Source organism: Saccopteryx bilineata, chromosome 2 (assembly GCF_036850765.1).
Source record: "Saccopteryx bilineata isolate mSacBil1 chromosome 2, mSacBil1_pri_phased_curated, whole genome shotgun sequence".
Lineage (NCBI taxonomy): Eukaryota > Metazoa > Chordata > Mammalia > Chiroptera > Emballonuridae > Saccopteryx > Saccopteryx bilineata.
Genome location: NC_089491.1, coordinates 318,341,936 through 318,361,371, shown reverse-complemented (window position 1 = coordinate 318,361,371; position 19,436 = coordinate 318,341,936). Strand labels below are relative to the sequence as shown.

The 19,436-nt window shown below is 39.9% G+C and overlaps 1 protein-coding gene across 3 annotated transcripts in view; it reads right to left on the bottom strand.

Moving 5' to 3' along the window:
• The window catches only part of POGZ (pogo transposable element derived with ZNF domain), a 70,576-nt gene that overhangs the window by 32,255 nt on the left and 18,885 nt on the right, over positions 1–19,436 (bottom strand). For all 3 annotated transcript variants that reach the window (XM_066262136.1, XM_066262134.1, XM_066262135.1), the window contains exons 2-3: positions 11,128–11,252; positions 10,032–10,190 (exon numbers count right to left, since the gene is read on the bottom strand). In XM_066262136.1, the coding sequence (XP_066118233.1) occupies positions 10,032–10,190; positions 11,128–11,251 (283 nt within the window). In that variant the 5' untranslated portion in view covers position 11,252. The remainder of the gene's footprint in view (positions 1–10,031; positions 10,191–11,127; positions 11,253–19,436) is intronic.

The following is a 19,436-nucleotide window of genomic DNA, read 5'->3' as shown; positions in this document are numbered from 1 at the left end:
ACTGGTAATTTATTGACTATATATATTTTAAATTTTAATGTTTGATTATGGAAAAGTTAAAAAATACATAAAAATAGAACACTATAATGAATCCCATGTCCCACCACCAAGTTTCAACAATTAGCCAATCTTATTTCATCTGTACCTTCCACTAACTTACCAGTGCCCAAATTATTTTGAACAAGTTATAGATCGTATCATTTCACCTATAAATATTTCAATATATCTCAAGATAAATGTACAAAAGAGCAAATATCAACACCATTATCACTCCAAAAAACATAATAATTCCTGTGACTATAGTTAATAACATTATCTTATATAATTGAAATTTGCTGAGAATAGAACTTGAAATGTTCTCACTCTTCCCTTTCCAAAATATAATGAGCTGATGACTGTGTTAATTAACTAGATAAAATCCTTTCACAATGTATATCAAATCACCATGAGTACATTTTAAATGTGTTGCAATTATATTGGTCAATTATACTCAATAAACTTAAATACATAATAATTCTTTAGTATCAAATACCAAGTCAGAATTCAAACTGACAATTGCAGTATTTTATTTTAAAGAGTTTGTTTGAATCAGGTTACAAAAGAGTTCACATAAAAGTGTAACTGATGTACACCTCTTAACTTTCTTAATCTATAGGATCTCCATCTAGCTTTTACCCCTTTACAACCTATGATTAAAAATACTGACAAAATAAAAACATGTATTTTCTGCCTGACCAGGCGGTGGCACAGTGGATGGAGCGTCGGACTGGGATGTGGAGAACCCAGGTTCGAGACCCCGAGGTTGCCAGCACGGGCTCATCTGGCTTGAGCAAAGCTCACCAGCTTGGATCCAAGGTCACTGGCGCAAGCACGGGGTTACTCGGTCTGCTGAAGGCCCATGGTCAATGCACATATGAGAAAGCAATCAATGAACAACTAAGGTGTCGCAATGAAAAACTGATGCTTGATGCTTCTCATCTCTCTCTTTTCCTGTCTATCCCTCTCTCTAACTCTCTGTCTCTATAAAAAAATTTTATGCGCCCTGGCCGGTTGACTCAGTGGTAGAGCGTCGGCCTGGCGTGCAGAGGTCCCGGGTTCGATTCCCGGCCAGGGCACACAGGAGAAGCACCCATCTGCTTCTCCACCCCCCCCCTCTCCTTCCTCTCTGTCTCTCTCTCTTCCCCTCCCGCAGCCGAGGCTCCATTGGAGCAAAGATGGCCCGGGCGCTGGGGATGGCTCCTTGGCCTCTGCCCCAGGCGCTGGAGTGGCTCTGGTCGCAACAGAGCAACGCCCCGGAGGGGCAGAGCATCGCCCCCTGGTGGGCAGAGCGTTGCCCCTGGTGGGCGTGCCGGGTGGATCCCGGTCGGGCACATGCGGGAGTCTGTCTGACTGTCTCTCCCCATTTCCAGCTTCAGGAAAAAAAAAAAATTTTTTTTAAAAACCCCAAAAAACATGTATTTTTTATTCATTATTTTCACTGCTAGGATGAAAAAAATTACTATTTATCTAAGCCTAAAAATTATTAAGATAATCACTGACCTCAACATTCCAACTAAATACAGGAAGAAATGATGGAAATGTTCTGCATCTATGTGAAATCAACTAGTATTTGCAAGTCTCAAAAGACAGGCAAAGTTTCCATAAAATCTGCACAAACTCTACTGTTATAAAGAATGTCAACCCCAGCATTTTAAGGTCATGTTTGAATTTTGGTATATTGCTAGGACTTTTCCAAAAATATAGTGCAAACAAAAAAGTGGACTTCTGCCCTAGCCCGGTGGCTTAATACATAAAGCATTGTCCTGGTACACAGAGGTTACAAGTTTTATCCCTGGTGAGGACATGTACGAGGCAATCAATGAGTGCACAACTAAATGGAACATCTAAGGGGAGCAACGAGTTGATGCTGCTTCTCTCCCTCTCTCTTTCCCCCGCCCCTTTGTGCCATCTCCTCTCCTCTTTCTCTCTCTGTCTTTCTCTCTCTCTCCCTCTCTCTCTCTCAATGCAATGAAAACTTTAAAAAAAAGATTTTTAAAGTGGACTTCTAAACCCAGATGAGATTCATAATTCAACTGAAAGCAAAAGCCAGCTTACGACAAATCACATTAGGTAAACTAAAGTATACATATTATTTTTAATAATTTCTCATAAATTATTTGAATGAATTCTAATAATTCTAACTCTGCCTGACCAGACAGTGGCGCAGTATATAGAGCGTCAGCCTGGGACACTGAGGACCCAGGTTCAAAACCCCAAGGTCACTGGCTTGAGCGCAGGCTCATCTGGCTTAAGTACAGGCTCATTAGCTTGAGCATGGGATCATAGACATGACCCCATGGTCACTGGCTTAAGCCCAAAGGTCACTGGCATAGCTGGAGCCCCCCAAGTCAAGGCATATATGAAAAAGCAATCAGTGAGCAACTAAGATACCACAACTATGAGTTGATGCTTCTGATCTCTCTCCTTGCCTATCTCTTTCTTGTGCTTAAAAAAAAAAAAAAAACTTTAAAAAAATTCTAATTCTAATGAATTTTTAAATGATTTGTGCATTTATATTAATTATTTTTTCAAAGAAATCCTGACAATTCAAAGGTTATATGAAGTTTAATTTCTAGAGGAAATTGCCTCTTTCATAGAGGCAATCAGAATTCAAGGCTTTAAAAAAAAAGCCTTTAAAAAAATTACTGCCTGACCGGGCAGTGGCGCAGTGGATAGAGCGTCGAATCAGGATGCGGAGGACCCAAGTTTGAGACCGCGAGGTCACCAGCTTGAGTGCAGGTTCATCTGGTTTGAGCAAGGCTCACCACCAGCTTGAGCCAAAAGTCACTGGCTCGAGCAACGGGTCACCCAGTCTGCTGTAACCCCCCTGGCCAAAGCACATATGAGAAAGCAATCAAAAACAACTAAGGTGCCGCAACGTAGAACTGATGCTTCTCATCTCTCTCCCTTCCTGTCTGTCCCTCTCTCTCTCTGACTCTCTCTGTCTCTGTCACTGAATGAATAGAATAGAATAGAATGGAATGGAATAGAATAGAATAGAATAGAATAGAATAGAATAGAATAGAATAGAATAGAATAGAATAGAATAGAATAGAATAGAATAGCCCAACCAACCGCCTGACTCTAAGTTAGCTCTCAATACATAAACTAGGTACTACAGCCATCAACTGGTTAATAAGTGAAGGAGATTCACAGCAGCTTCTCTTATATTTTGTTTCTTTCCCAAATCTGAAGGTCTTGATTTTTTCCTTCATTCTTGTAATTTTATTTACACAACCTTAAAACCCAGAGATAAGAGAGCTAAAATGGAGTTGAAAATCATAATCAGTTATGCAGAAAGAAGTCTGTAACATTAAATTCACATCTTTTACAGCTCAAAAGCAAGCAGTGGTTTATTTCATTTTATGTTTCTTTCCAATGCAAACATATAATCAAAGCTATAGGAATAATTTACAAATGCTGAAGAGTAAAAAGAATAGTAAAATGTTCCAATATTTTATTCTTAACACTTTTCTTTTATAAAAAAAAGAAAAAAAGCTTTACTGAAAATAATCTGCTTGACCGGTGGTGGCGCAGTGCATGGAGTGTAGACCTAGGACATTGAGGACCCAGGTTCAAAACCCCAAGGTCGCCAGATTGAATGCGGGCTCATCTGGCTTGAGTGTGGGCTATTGGCTTGAGCATGGGATCATAGATATGATTCCATGGTTGCTGGCTTGAGCCCAAAGGTCACTGGCTTGAAGCCCAAAGGTCTCTGGATGAAGATCAAAGGTCACTGGCTTGAAGACCAAAGTCGCTGGCTTGAAGACCAAGGTCGCTGGCTTGAGAAAGGACTCACTGGCTCAGCTTGAGCCCCTCAGTCAAGGCACATGTGAGAAGCAATCAATGAATAACTAAAATAAGACTACTATGAGTAATGCTTGTCATCTCTCTCCCTTCCTGTCTGTCTCTCTCATGAAAAATTTCTTTTAAAAATACAATCCACATACTATCCATATATATCACTCATTTAAGTGTGCAATTCAAAGGTATAGTCACAAGGTTTGTGCAAACATCACCTCAGAAAGAAACTTCCACCCATTAGTAGTTATTACTCATTCTCCTCTCCTCCAGCCCTGGCAACCACTAGTCTATTTTTAGTCTCCATGGATTTGCCTATTATGGATTCTTTATATAAATAAAAGTCATACAATATGGGGCCTTAGTGTCTGATTTCACTTGGTGTCGTGTTTTCATGTTTCATTCAAGTTGTAGCATATATCAGTACAGTATATCAAAGTTCCAATGTTCCCACACTTGTCACTGTCCATCTTTTTTACTATAGTGGGTGTAAAGTGGTGTATCTCACTGTAGTTTTGCTGTGCATTTCCCCTAATCACTAATGATGTTGAATATCTTTTCATGTGTTTATCTTCCATTTACATATCTTCTTTGGAGAAATGTCTATTCAGATCCTTTGCCCATTTACTTTTTTTTTTAGATTTTATTTACTATTTTAGAGAGAGGAGGAAGAGAGAGAAAAGGTTGAAGGAGAGGAGTGGGAAGCATTAACTCACAATTGCTTCTTGTATGTGTCTTGACTGGGCAAGACTGAGAATTTGAACCAGCGACCTCAGCTTTCCAGGTTGATGCTCTATCCACTGCGCCACCACAGCTCAGACCAGATCCTTTGCCCATTTAAAAAATTGGATTATTTGTCTTTATTACTGGGTTATACTAGTTTCTTAAATAGTCTAGATCAGGGATAGTCAACCTTTTTAAATCTACAGCCCATTTTTGTATCTCTGTTAGTAGTAAAATTTTCTAACTGCCCACCGGTTCCACAGTAATGGTGATTTATAAAATAGGGAAGTAACTTTACTTTATAAAATTAATAAAGCAGAGTTACAGCAAGTTAAAGCATATAATAATAATTACTTAACAAGTACTTTATGTCGGATTTTCGCTAAGTTTGGCAGAATAAATCTTTATAAAACAACTTACTATAGTTAAATCTATCTTTTTGGTTGCTCTGCTACCACCCACCATAAAAGCTGGAACGCCCACTAGTGGGCGGTAGGGACCAGGGTGACTACCACTGGTCTAAATACAAATCACTTATCAGATATACTATTTGCAAAATTTTTCTCCCATTCTGTGGGTTGCATGTTTTCTTGATTGTGCCCTTGGAGCATAAAAGGTTTTAATTTTTATCAAGTCCAATGAATCTAATTTTTCTGTATTTTTATATTTCCGGTGCACCATCTAAGAACCAATGCCTAAATCAAGGTCATAAAGATTTACACCTATGTTTGCTTCTAAGAGTTTTATAGTTTTAGCTCTTACATTTAGGTCTTTTATCATTTGCAGTTAGTATTTGTTAATGGTATGAGATAGAGGTGGCAGAACATTTTTTTCAACGTGGAAAACTATCCAGCTAGTTGTCCTAGTTAGTATCATTTGTTTAAAAAAACAACAAGTCTTCTTTCCCATATGACCAGGCAGTGGCACAGTAGATAGAGCATTGGCCTGGGATGCTGAGGACCCAGATTCGAAACCCTGAGGTTGCCAGTTGAGCACAGGGTTGCTGGCTTGAGCGTGGGATCACAGATATGACCCCACGGTCACTGACTTGAGCCCAAAAGTTGCTGGTTTGAGCAAGGAGTCACTGGCTCAGCTGGTGCCCCTCAGTCAAAGCACACAAGAAAGCAATCTTTGAACAACTAAGGTAGTACAACTATGAGTTAATGTATCTCATCTCTCCCTCCTTGTCTCTCTCTCACAAAAAAAAAAAAAACCACACACACACAAAAAAAAGAGAAAAATAACTATTCTCCCCCTATTGTCTATGAAAGAATTTCATTTTTTTAAAAAAACCAATTTCACACTCCGTGGAACACTAGGTATTCTGGAGTACAGAACAAAATTGTGTCCATTTCCCTTCCATTCTTTTTTTTTTAATTGATTTTAGCAAGAAAGAAATAAAGGGGTGGAGAGAGGCAGGAACATAGATTAGGTTCCTGTATGTGCTCTGACCAGAATCAAACTGGCAACCTCTGCACTTTGGAATGATGCTCTAACCAACTGAGTGAGTTATCAGCCAGGGCTCATTAGTTCTTTTAAAATAATCTTTACCTTGCCTGACCAGGTGATGGCGCAGTGGAAACAGCATCAACCTGGGTCCCTGAGGACCCAGGTTCGAAATCCAGAGGTCACCAGCTTAAGTGCAAGCTCATCAGCTTGAGCACAAGGTCCTCAGCTTCAGCACAAGGTTGCCAGCTTGAGCATGGGATCACACACACAATCCCATGGTCGCTGGCTTGAGCAAGGCAACACTGTCTCAGCTGGAATCCCCAGGTTAAGGCACACATGAGAAAACAATCAATGAATAACTAAAGTGACACAACTACGAGTTGATGCTTCTCATCTCTCCCCCTTCCTGTCCCTGTCTCTCTCTCCCTCTCTCTCTAAAATAAATAAAATAATCTTTATCTTAATTATAACATTTGATTCATATAAAATATTACATAAATTTAAGGCACTGGCCAGGTGACTCAATGGATAGAGCATCATCCCAGCACACCCAGGTTGCGCACTCCATCCCTGGTCAGGGTACATATGAGATACAACCAATAAGTACATAACTAAATGGAACTAAGTGGAACAATGAGTAGATGCTTCTCTTACTCTCTCTGTCTCTCTCTTCCTCTATCCCCCCTACTTCCCCTTTCCCCATCTCATCTTTCTCTCTCTCTCAAATCAACAGAAAACTTAAAAAATTAAAAATGTTACATAAATTTAAGTTATAAACATATAATGATAAAACAAACACCACCCAGTTTCGATCTAGGCCATTATAAATATTATCAATGCGCTCCTACTGTTTCCCAACCCCTGGCTTCCCTCCCACATATATATAAATGTTCCTTAAAATGAAGAGTCAAAACAAAAAACACGCTTTTTGTGAAGAGAGGGCAAAGAAACTAAGAGAAACGGGTAAATTATAAAAGCCAATCAATGTCTAAAAAGGACAGTCTTTTAAAATATAATTACTGGAGAAGGTAACTGTTGGTAACCAGGAGCCAGAATGGTTTTCACAACTACTGTATTTTAAAAGGGAAGTGGGGAGCAGGAAAACAAACAACTTTTCCAGCTTTCTAAAGAACCTGGTACTCCACACTTACACTAGTATTCCAAGAATTATGTGATAAAAAAAGTTACAGAATTTTATGTACACACAAAAAAATAAAAAGGCTACACAAATTGGACCTATTAATGTGTGCTTATCTATGCACAGTTTTTAGAAGAATACACAGACATATATAACTGTGGTTACCAGTATATACCCATTTTTTTAACCATGAACTTGGATTAACATATTTTAAATACTAGCCTGACCTGTGGTGGCGCAGTGGATAAAGCATCAACCTGGAAATGCTGAGGTCGCCGGTTCGAAACCCTGGGCTTGCCTGGTCAAGGCACATATGGGAGTTGATGCTTCCAGCTCCTCCCCCCCTTCTCTCTCTCTGTCTCTTCTCTCTCTCTCTCTCTCTCCCCCTCTCCTCTCTAAAATGAATAAATAAAAATAAATAAATACTAGAAGTTTCTGAAATAAATAAAATCCACTTACATACACTGTACACTTAAAATTTTGCACACAGGTCCTTAGGTGGGCTCAGGAATTGAGTCTATTCAAGAAGTTAAGGAGACTAGGTTATGAGATGTTTATCAAAGGCCTTAGAAGTCTCAGATGAAAGAAAAGTTTAGCTAAACTGATTACTAACAGAACTTGATAGATTATTTTAAGAGAAACCAAAGAAAGCAATAAAATACAATGCAAAGGCCACAACCTTTAAAGTCTAGATAATTCAACTCCAGGTTAGTCACTTACCAAATATTTAACTTAAGCAAATTATTTACTCTCTCTAGGCCTGTTTCCACATCTGTAAGAATAAAAAAATTCTCTAGGTAGTGGTACCTTATCTTTATATATGTGAGTCCCTATATGTAAATTGAAAAAAATCTAAGGATTTTCTACGATAAAAAAAAAATGAGTATTTTTAGTACCCAAAGATTGAAAAAAATACCTATGGAAATTATAAAGATTTCAGTTTGATAATATGTACTTAAAGTTGGCAGCAATATAGAGAAAGAACTACAGGTGGGCACTTATTTAGAGCAACCACTAGGGTTATTTGATAGTATCAATCAAATTTGAAATGCCTGCCCAACAATCTCACTTTATACCACAGATATGCTTATACAGTGAGTGAGAAAAATGCCTGAAAATGGTCACCACAGTGATTAGTAATCACAAAAAACTGGGACTATAATAAATGTTTAACAATAGGGAAATAAGTGGTTATAGCCAAAAGTAAAAACACCATATGTACTTCTAATGGAAATATAAACTGACCCAACATTTCCAGATATCCAATCCAAGAAAAAATATTCACCAAAATTCTTAAAGTTTTAACCTTTTATCCAACATTTTGACATTTAGTTCTGTATTCTTGGAACAAATGAAGTAAAGATAATAGAAACATTAACAGCAACCTATTGTTATACCAGCCAACCAAGTAAAGTAGTATTCAAAAATGCTAAATATTTAGTAATTGAGAAGATATTCACTATATATTGGACAAAAAGTATGATCCATTTTTGTAGAGGTATAGAAAAGTATATATGTACTGAATAAGTTACAAATTATTATATCCAGAAAGTGAGGTAATAGTTTAAAATTTTTTTCCTTTTATTTCTTTCTGCTTACTTTTTCTACAATGCACATATTATTCTTGTATTAATAAAGCTATTTTAATTTTTAAAAGGAAATAAAAAATGACTGTTAACAAGTTATAGCCTGACCAGGCGGTGGCACAGTGGATAGAGCATCGGACTGGGATGTGGAGGACACAGGTTCGAGAGCCCGAGGTCGCCAGTTTGAGCGCGGGCTCATTGGGTTGGAGCAAAGCTCACCAGCTTGGACCAAGGTCACTGGCTCGAGCAAGGGGTTACTCAGTCTGCTGAAGACCCATGGTCAAGGCACATATGAGAAAGCAATCAATGAACAACTAAGGTGTCGCAACGAAAAACTGATGATTGATGCTTCTCAACTCTGTTTCTGTCTGTCCCTATCTATCCCTCTCTCTGACTCTCTCTCTCTAAAAAAAAACAACCAAGGTCTATATGTATAGAATTCTCTCATTCTCAACTTCCCGTTTTATTTATTATTATTATTATTATTTTAGAGAGGGGGGAGAGAGAAAGTGAGACAGAAACATTAATCTGTTCCTGTATGTGCCCTTACCAGGGCTCGAACCAGTAACCTCCGCACTTTGGAATAATGCTCTAACCAACTAAGCCATTAGGCCAGGGCTATTTTATTTTTAAGGAAAGTAAAACAATTTTAAAAACAGTCCTTTGCAGCAATGCAATGATTCTATGAAGAAGCTTATTTCTAGTTTTGAGTCCTAACCCATAATTTCCCACTGACTCATCTTCAGAGTGTAGAAACAGTCATCAGAAATTAAATAAAATCCAATACTATATAATTTCTCTAGTCAATAAATACACTAAAAACACTACCTTTCACCATTTCCTTCAGGCGGACAACAACTCTATCCTATCTTCCATACCCAGGAGCCAATAACCAAATGAATCTTTCAGAAAAAAAAATACAAAATAAATCTGCCCTGGGAAGATTCTTAGCAAATTAGTGAGGCTCTTCTAATTAAAAAAAAAAAAAATTTAAGCCTCAACCCAGATCTCTTTGTTACAAATTTGGGGTTTACATTTTCTCTCCTAGAAATTATCAGCAGCAAGAAATCAGCTGCACTCCAACTTGAAACACCATCATCAATTCAGCACTGCCTCGAAGGAACAGCACCACCTACTGACTCACTTGCCTATCAGAAAATCATTACTAAATTCATTCTCCAACTAATGGAACAATATCAGTACCTAAAGCTAAACAGGTATAGCTTGTTCCTAAGACCTTTTTTATTCTCTCACCCCTCTAGCTCAATTAAGAATTTCCCAGTAATCTCACTTACCATTGTTGTTGGCAATTAATGTGACAAGTGTCTTCTTTGCACTGTCGCTGTTCTGTGCCCCGCTGCTACTAACAGTGGTGGATGTAGAGAGGTGCCCAGCAACAGAAGCATGCGCGGCGATGGGCACTGGAACCGAGACTGGCTGCTGGCTCACAGAAACTGTGGGGAAGGGGAGGCATAATCACTGGAAGCAGGGTCAGATAACACTGAAGGGTCTTATTCTAATCTTCGCTTTACATCTTATTGCTAGCCTCTACATCCAAAAAGTTCCTGCTTTATTTGTAAATCCAGCTGTTGTTCTATTTCTCCTCCTACCTGTCCCTCACTCCACCAATGAGAGGCAATACCGCCTTCTGTTCACACTTCGTAACTCATGAATATATTGCTTATACAGCTCAAGCAAACCTCTAGGAATCAAAGGTTTATTTTCACCACAACTGGTATTCATAACCATGTATAATAAGCCGTCCATAAGACCCTAAACTGTGTCGTTTCAGCCCAAATCAACACTATCTTCAGGTCCCCAAAGCAAGGAAGATAAAAATAAAGAGAGCAACGGGTACAATTGGGGCAGGGTGGATTATCACCTATTTTTTAAATTCAGGGCTAAAACTTGAACCTACAACACCTTTTTGAAAGAGGAGCTAACATGTGAACTGTCCTTGAAGGCATACATAAAGCAAATTCTATTCAGCTTACAAATGAAACCAAGCTAAAGTAAAATAAACAAAAAAGGGAAAAATACAAAACTCCAAGACTATGGAAACCTGTGCTTTGACAAGGTACATTAACGGGCACTGCCACACACTGCCCCTGTGCAGTCTTCTTCATCACGGCATTTGGTAAGGGAACTGCTAGATGTTTGGTAAATAGTGGTAAATAACAACTCTCAGTGTTTTTAATGAATTAAATAGTGTGTCTAGCTTTCTGTAGGAGGAAACTGAGGCACTTACAAAGTAGACACTGGAAAATAAAGGTAGCACCAGCGCCGCAATGAGGCGTCCCTGAATTCTTAAAGTCCTTTTCTACCTCACACTTTCTTAACAAAAAATGCCCTTCAATTGAGTAACTAATGTAGATCAAAAGTTTTTGTTACCTGTAGTAGTTTTATCCACTGAATTATAATCTTCAACTACAGAATCCTCAATGACATCACTGATTTTCTGCCATGGCTCCAGCTCCTCCTCCTCACATTCCATAAACAGGTCGGTGTCCGCCATGCTACCGAAAAATATATACATTAAATAAGATACTGACCTCAAAATGGAAAATAATGTTTAATACAAAATACAGAATCTGATTCTTGAATCTATTGGTAACCCATCCCCCTTATGCTACCCTCTACCATTTCCCCTAACCTCCCCCTATTTCCAAGGGTCCAAAATTATGGTACATAAAAGTACTATTTTATTACCGAGCCTTTTTGCAGCCTCTTACATTTTACGTTCAGGATGAGAAGCTCACTTGTCAACTCTAGTCCCAGTCCTACTGTTGTCTTGTACTCCACCATGGTTTTGGAGTCAGCTACACTGCCTCTCTTAAAAACAAAGCCTACAGGCCCTGGCCGGCTGGCTCAGTGGTAGAGCGTCAGCCTGGCGTGCGGAAATCCTGGGTTCGATTCCCGGCCAGGGCACACAGAAGAAGTGCCCATCTGCTTCTCCACCCCTCCCCCTTTCCTTCCTCTCTGTCTCTCTCTTCCCCTCCCGCAGCCAAGGCTCCATTGGAGCAAAAGATGGCCCGGGCACTGGGGATGGCTCCTTGGCCTCTGCCCCAGGCGCTAGAGTGACTCTGGTCGTGACAGAGCCACGCCCTAGATGGGCAGAGCATGGCCCCCTGGTGGGCGTGCAGGGTGGATCCCGGTCGGGCGCATGCGGGAGTCTGACTGCCTTCCCGTTTCCAGCTTCAGAAAAATACAAAACAAAACAAAACAAAAACAAAGCCTACATCTTTGCAATGTAAACAAAGAGCTTCCCTCTTCTGCCCTTTAAGTATCAGTTGACTAAAGGTCAATTTTTTTGGCTTGGAATGAGACTAGCATTACTGCTCAAAGTTCAACACAAACATAGCCTTTAATGCTAAGGTTCTCAGTGCCCTTCATATCTCAGTAAAACTTTTACCACATCCCGAGGCCAAAAACAAAACAAAACAACCAACCTAAGAGTTATGTATTAATTAGGTCTACACAATTTGATAGCGTTCGTTTGTGAGATGCCCAACAGATGGCGATGCTTCACTGAAAATTTAAAATTCCAGGCGATGCCGCAGGAATTAACTAGCTACAGCCAAGTGCCAGTTTTAATTGGTCAAGTGCTTGACCTGCTCCTAAAGTGTTCTCTAATATTCTTTTTAATTATTTCTGTCCTCTCAAAGCCATAGGAGGAAAAAGATATGAGCAAGGCAAGAGAAAGACCTAAGGGGGACCAGAAGATGACGATGGAGTAGGCAGACGTTACAACTCCCACCTCCCAGAACCAAAGTGGATTACAACTTAACTTGGGAACAATCACCTTGAAAAACCAACTTTGGACTAAACTAAGAGGAATCTATAACTAAGCATCACCGAAGGAACCACACTGAGCTGGTAGGAAAGGTGGAGACATGGAAAGAGCTGCCCCACTCCCAGGAGCGAGAGGCAGCCTAGAGGGTCTCTCATGGTGGGGTGGGTTGCCCAGAGAGTTGTGGGTCCTCAGCCACAGGACCAGAACCCCAACATGGAGCCCCAGAGACTAGAGGAGGTGTACAGACAGTATATAGATGAAAGAAGAGCCGGGTTACTGTCTGTGAGAGGGAGACAGAACTCTCAGACCCAGGCTCTGTCTTAAAGGGACCACGCAGAAAACCTCCTTCACAGCCACTTACCCAGGGCTCTGGGAGCAGAAAGCACTAAGAGGACTGGAGTTGCAAGAGAGTGTAATCTCAGAGACACAGAGAGAGACTGTGGGAGACAGTCAACCTAACCCCTGTGCTAAGTCACTCCCCAAATCTAAAGTGACCATTTTTCCTGGTAGAAGCAGTACCAGCAAAGGGAAGCAATTACCCCACCCACCAAAGGCTCTCCTAATCCAGTGAGAGCAAAGAGTCACTTAGAAGCAGGGGGCGCACAGGGACACAGGCTTTGAGTACTGAGGTCAGGGCTACCCCACCCCTCCACATTGCTGAGTACCCTCAAAAGGGCGGGTGGCCAGGCTGTGGCAGGTGGCGGCAATGAACCTGGGGCAGTGGGAGCAGTGCACAGCAAGGCAGCCTGCAGGGCAGCTAGTGCAGAGGCCCGCAAGCCCGCGCACTGGGTGGTGCCAGTGCCCAAACACCCGAGGAGGCGGCAGCAGCAGCAGGCCTCAGACAGACCACACCTCGGGAATACAGAGGCCATACACACAGGCCAAGAGTAGATAAAAGCCAGCCTAGGAGTGCAGCTGATATTTAAAACGACACCTGGGCCCAGCAGAGGCAGCCACAAATTCTGGATTGCCTATAGCTCCAAGAAGGCTGCTAAGAGCCAGTCATAAACAATGACCCCCACTGGTCTGCACCAGGTTCCGGCCAGGAGGTCCAGGGCTGGCACATCCAGTGGCCAGATACGGAAAACATCAGCTCAGGACCTAACAACCCTAGTTAGAGTGGTATCTTAAGAAAGGGCTCCTTACACCTGACCCAGCTAAGGCATAGAAAACACCGACATGAATAGCAAAAAGAACAGTAGCAGCAGACAAGTACCCACAGCGGATTACAAACAGCTGAGGCCAACCCAAGAAGATCTAGAAACAATACAACTGTACAACTGGAAGCTGGAGGCAGACAACACCAAACCTATACTGAGCTAAGTACACAAACAGCACACCCGAGGGAGCAGTCTATACACAGACAAAATGGGAAGACAAGAAAAATGTAATCCAAATGAATCAACAAGAGAAATCTCCAGAAAAAGAACTGAATGAGATGGAAATAACCAAGATACCAGATGCAGAGTTTAAAATAATGATCGTTAGGATGATTGTTAGGACACTCTGGATCTTAGAACAACAATTGACGGACACAATGAGCACCTAAATAAAGAGATAGCAAGCATCAAAAATGTCACTGAAATCATAAAAAAAAAATCAGACAGAAATCACAAATACAATATCAGAAATGAAGACTACACTAGAAAGACTACACTCGGGAACTACAGGCTGGATGAAGCAAAGGATCAAATCAGCGATTTACAGGACAAGATAAACGAAAGCACGGAAGCAGAACAGCGAAAAGAAAAGAGGATCAAAAAGTCTGAGGAAACTATAAGAGAGCTCTGTGACAAATGAAGAGAAACAACATCCACATCATAGGGGTTCCTGAAGGAGAAGAGAAAGAACAAGGATAGAGAACTTGATTGAAGAAATCATAGCTGAAAACTTCCCTAAACTGATGCAAGAAAAAGTCACACAAGTTCTAGAAGTACAGAGTCCCATTAAAGAGGAACCCAAAGAGACCTACACCAAGAAACATCATAATTAAAATACCAAAGTTAAGAGAGAAATAATACCAAAAGTTGCAAGAAAAAAAGCAGTCAATCACCTACAAAGGAGCCCCCATAAGGATGACATCAACTTTTCAACAGAACATGTGAGGCCAGAAGGGAATGGCAAGAAATATTCAAAGTAATGCAGAACAAGAACCTACAACCAAGACTTCTTTATCCAGCAAGGCTATTGTTTAAAATTGAAGGAGAAATAAAAAGCTTCCCTGACAAAAAAAACACCCTCAAGAAATTCATTACAACCAAACCAGTGCTGCAAGAAATGTTAAGGGACCTGTTGTAAACAGAAAAGGGGGGAAACATCTAGAAAAAGAGAAATGTAGATTTAAAGAATAAAATGGCAACAAACAACTACATATCAATAATAACCTTAAATGTAAATGGATTAAATGCTCCAATCAAAAGACATAGGGTAGCTGCGTGGAAAAGAAAACAGGACCTGTACATATGCTGTCTACAGAGACACACTTCAAAACAAGAGATACAGATAGACTGAAAGTGAAGACATGGAAAAAAATATTTCATGCAAATTGAAAAGAACCAGTGGTAGCAATACAAAATAGACTTTAAAACAAAGGCTATAGTAAAGGACAAAGAAGGTCACTACATAATGATAAAGGGAATAATCCAACAGGAAGAGATAACCATTATAAATATCTATGCGTCTAATATAGGAGCACCTAAATATAAGGTCTACCGAAAGTTCTGTCCATTTTTGAAATAAAACAAAATACAAATTTTTCTTACCGTCAATAAACTTTATTAAATAATATAATTGCCATTATTATTAATGATTTCTTGCCAGCATGAGGGCAATTTGTATATCCCATTTTTGGAAAATGTTTTCTCTTTTGATGTAAAAAATTGAACCAGTGCTTGTTTGATATCTTCTTCATTTTTGAATTTTTGCCCTAAAAAAAATTTTGTAAGGACAAAAACAAGTGATAGTCAGAGGGTGCTAAGTCTGGGGAACATGGTGGAAGCAACAGATATGCTTTTGTAGCATTTCTTCCTTGTTGAAATTTGTAAAAATTACAGTGGCGTAAGTGAACTTTATCGGTAGCCATGGGTACACTATCGCTTCACACATAAGACTAACGTAAATCAATTTTGCTTGAGTTAATTTGCTAATCAGTATGTATACATTAAGTGATAAAAATAGAGAGGCACATATGGGCCAAATAAACGTGTTTACATGTCGAAACTTGTGGTGATAAAAACGGGCAGAACTTTCTGGTAGACCTCATATATAAAGCAGACTTTGATGGACATTAAGGGCAAGGTCAACAGCAATATTATAATAGTAGGGGATTTTCTTTTTTTTTTCTTTTTTTCTGCATTTTTCCGAAGCAGGAAACGGAGAGAGACAGTCAGACAGACTCCTGCATGCGCTCAACCGGGATCCACCCGGCACATCCACCAGGGGGCGACGCTCTGCCCACCAGGGGGCAATACTCTGCCCACCAGGGGGCAATACTCTGCCCCTCTGGGGCGTCGCTCTGTTGCGACCAGAGCCACTCTAGCACCTGGGGCAGAGGCCAAGGAGCCATCCCCAGCGCTCGGGCCATCTTTGCTCCAATGGAGCCTCGCTGCGGGAGGGGAAAGAGAGAGACAGAGAGGAAAGAGAGGGGGAGGGATGGAGAAGCAGATGGGCGCTTCTCCTGTGTGCCCTGGCCGGTAATCGAACCCAGGACTTCTGCACGCCAGGCCGATGCTCTACCACTGAGCCAACCGGCCAGGGCCAATAGTAGGGGATTTTAATACATCACTAACATCAATGATCCTCAAGAAAGAAAATTAACAAAGACACAACAGCTTATTAAAGGACACCGTAGGTCAACTGGATTTAATAGATATCTTCAGAACCTTTCACCCTAAAGCAGCAGAATATATATTCTTTTCAAGTGTTCATGGTACATTCTCTAGGATAAACCAATGTCAGGACACAAAATGAGTCTCAATAAATTTAAGAAGATTGAAATCATTATCAAGCATCTTCTCTGATCACAACATGAAACTAGAAATCAACTATAATAGAAAAACTGAAAAACACTCAAACTCTTGGAGACTAAATGCATGGTATTAAACAATGAATGGGTTAACAATGAGATCAAGGAAGAAATCAAAATTTCCTTGAAACAAATAAAAATGAACACACATCAACTCAAAATTTATGGGACTCAGCAAAAGAAGTCCTGAGAGGGAAGTTCATAGCATTACAGGCAAACCTTAGGAAGCTAGATAAAGCTCAAATAAACAACTTAACCTTGCATCTAAAAGAAATAGAAAAAGAACAGCAATTACAGCCCAGAGGAAGTAGAAGAAAGGAAATAATAAAGATCAGAGCGGAAATAAATGACATAGAGGCTGAAAAAACAATACCGAAGATCAATGAAACCAAGAGCTGGTTCTTTGAAAAGGTAAACAAGATTGATGAACCTTTAACCAGATTTACCAAGAAAAAAAAGAGAGGACTCAAATAAATAAAATTAGAAATTAGAGAGGAGAAGTAACAACTGACACAGCAAAAATACAAAGGATTGTAAGAAAATACTATGAAGAACTGTATGCCAAAAAACTAGACAACCTAGGTGAAATGGACAAATTCCTTGAAACATATAATCTTTCAAAAATCAATCTGGAAGAATCAGAAAACCTAAAGAGACCGATTACAACAAATGAGATTGAAACAGTTATCAAAAAACTCCCACCCTGGCCGGTTGACTCAGCGGTAGAGCGTCGGCCTGGCGAGCGGGAGACCCGGGTTCGATTCCCAGCCAGGGCACATAGGAGAAGCACCCATTTGCTTCTCCACCCCTGCCTCCTTCCTCTCTGTCTCTCTCTTCCCCTCCCGCAGCCAAGGCTCCATTGGAGCAAAGATGGCCCGGGCGCTGGGGATGGCTCCTTGGCCTCTGCCCCAGGCGCTAGAGTGGCTCTGGTCGCGGCAGAGTGACGCCCCTGAGGGGCAGAGCATCGCCCCCTGGTGGGCAGAGCATCGCCCCTGGTGGGTGTGCCGGGTGGATCCCGGTCGGGCGCATGTGGGAGTCTGTCTGACTGTCTCTCCCCGTTTCCAGCTTCAGAAAAATACAAAAAAAAAACAAAAAAAAAAACAAAAAACCTCCCAATAAACTAAAGTCCTGGGCCAGATGGCTTCACAGGCAAATTCTACCAAATACTCAAATAAGAACTAACTCCCATCCTTCTCAAGCTATTTCAAAAAATTCAAAAGGAGGGAAGACTTCCAAGCTCCTTTTATGAGGCAAGCATAATCTTCATTCCAAACCCAACCAAAGACACTACAAAGAAAGAAAACTATAGGCCAATATCCCTGATGAATTTAGAGCTAAAATTCTCAACAAAATATTAGCAAACCGGATCCAGCAATATATGAAAAAAATGATACATCATGATCAAGTGGGATTTATTCTGGGGAGGCAAAGCTGGTACAATATTCGCAAATCAATCGACATGATTCATCAAAGAAACAAAAGGAAGGAGAAAAATCACATGACAATATCAATAGATGCAGAAAAAGCATTTGATAAAATCCAGCACCCATTTATGATCAAAACTCTCAGCAAAATGGGAATACAGGGAACATACCTCAACATGATAAATGCCATCTATGACAAACCCACAGCCAACATCATAATCAATGGGCAAAAATTAAAAGCAATCCCCTTAAGATAGGAACAAGGCAGGGGTGCCCCCTTTCACCACTCTTACTCAACATAGTTCTAAAAGTCCTAACAACAGCAATCAGACAAAAAGAAGAAATAAAAGACATCCAAATTGGAAAAGAAGAAGTAAAACGATCATTATCTGCTAATGATATGATACTGTACAAAGAAAACCCTAAGTCTCAGTGAAAAAACAATGAACCTGATAAATGAATTCGGCAAGGTGGCAGAATATAAAATTAATATTCAGAAATCAGAGCCATTTTTATACACCAACAATGAACTGTCTGAAAGAGAAATTAAGAAAATAATCCCCTTCACTACTGCAACAACAACAAAAAATAAAGTACCTAGGAGTAAATTTAACGAAGGAGGTTAAAGACTTGTACTCGGAAAATTATAAAACATTGATAAAAGAAATCAAGGAAGATACAAACAAGTGAAAGCATATACCGTGTTCATGGATAGGAAGAATAAACATCATTAAAAAGTCTATTATTACCCAAAGCAATTTATAAATTCACTGCAATTCCTATTAAAATACCAATGGTATATATAGTTCAAAGACATAGAACAAATACTCCAAAAATTTATATGGAACCAAAAAAGAGATTGCCTCAGTAATCTTGAAAAAGAATAAAGTGGGTGGAATTACACTTCCTGATATCATTATACTACAAGTCCACTGTACTCAAAACAGCTTGGTACTGGCATAAGAACAGGCATACAGATCAACGGAACAGAACAGAGAACCCAGAAATAAACCCACATCTTTATGGACAATTGATATTTGACAAAAGAGGTAAGAGAATACAATGGAGTAAAGACCGTCTCTTTAACAAATGGTGTTGGGAAAATTGGACATCTACCTGCAAAAAAATGAAACTAGAACACCAACTTTTTCACAAAAATAAACTCAAAATGGATAAAAGACTTAAATGTAAGTCATGAAACCATAAGCATCTTAGAAGAAAACATAGGCAGTAAGCTCTCCAACATCTCTTGCAGCAATACATTTGCTGATTTATCTTTACGGGCAAGTGAAATAAAGGACAGGATGAACAAATGGGACTGTATCAACCTAAAAAGCTTTTGCACAGCTAAAGACGATATGAACAAAATAAAAAGACAAACCACACAATGGGAGAACATATTCAACAATACATCTGATAAGGAGTTAATAACCAAAAATTTATAAAGAACTTCTAAAAC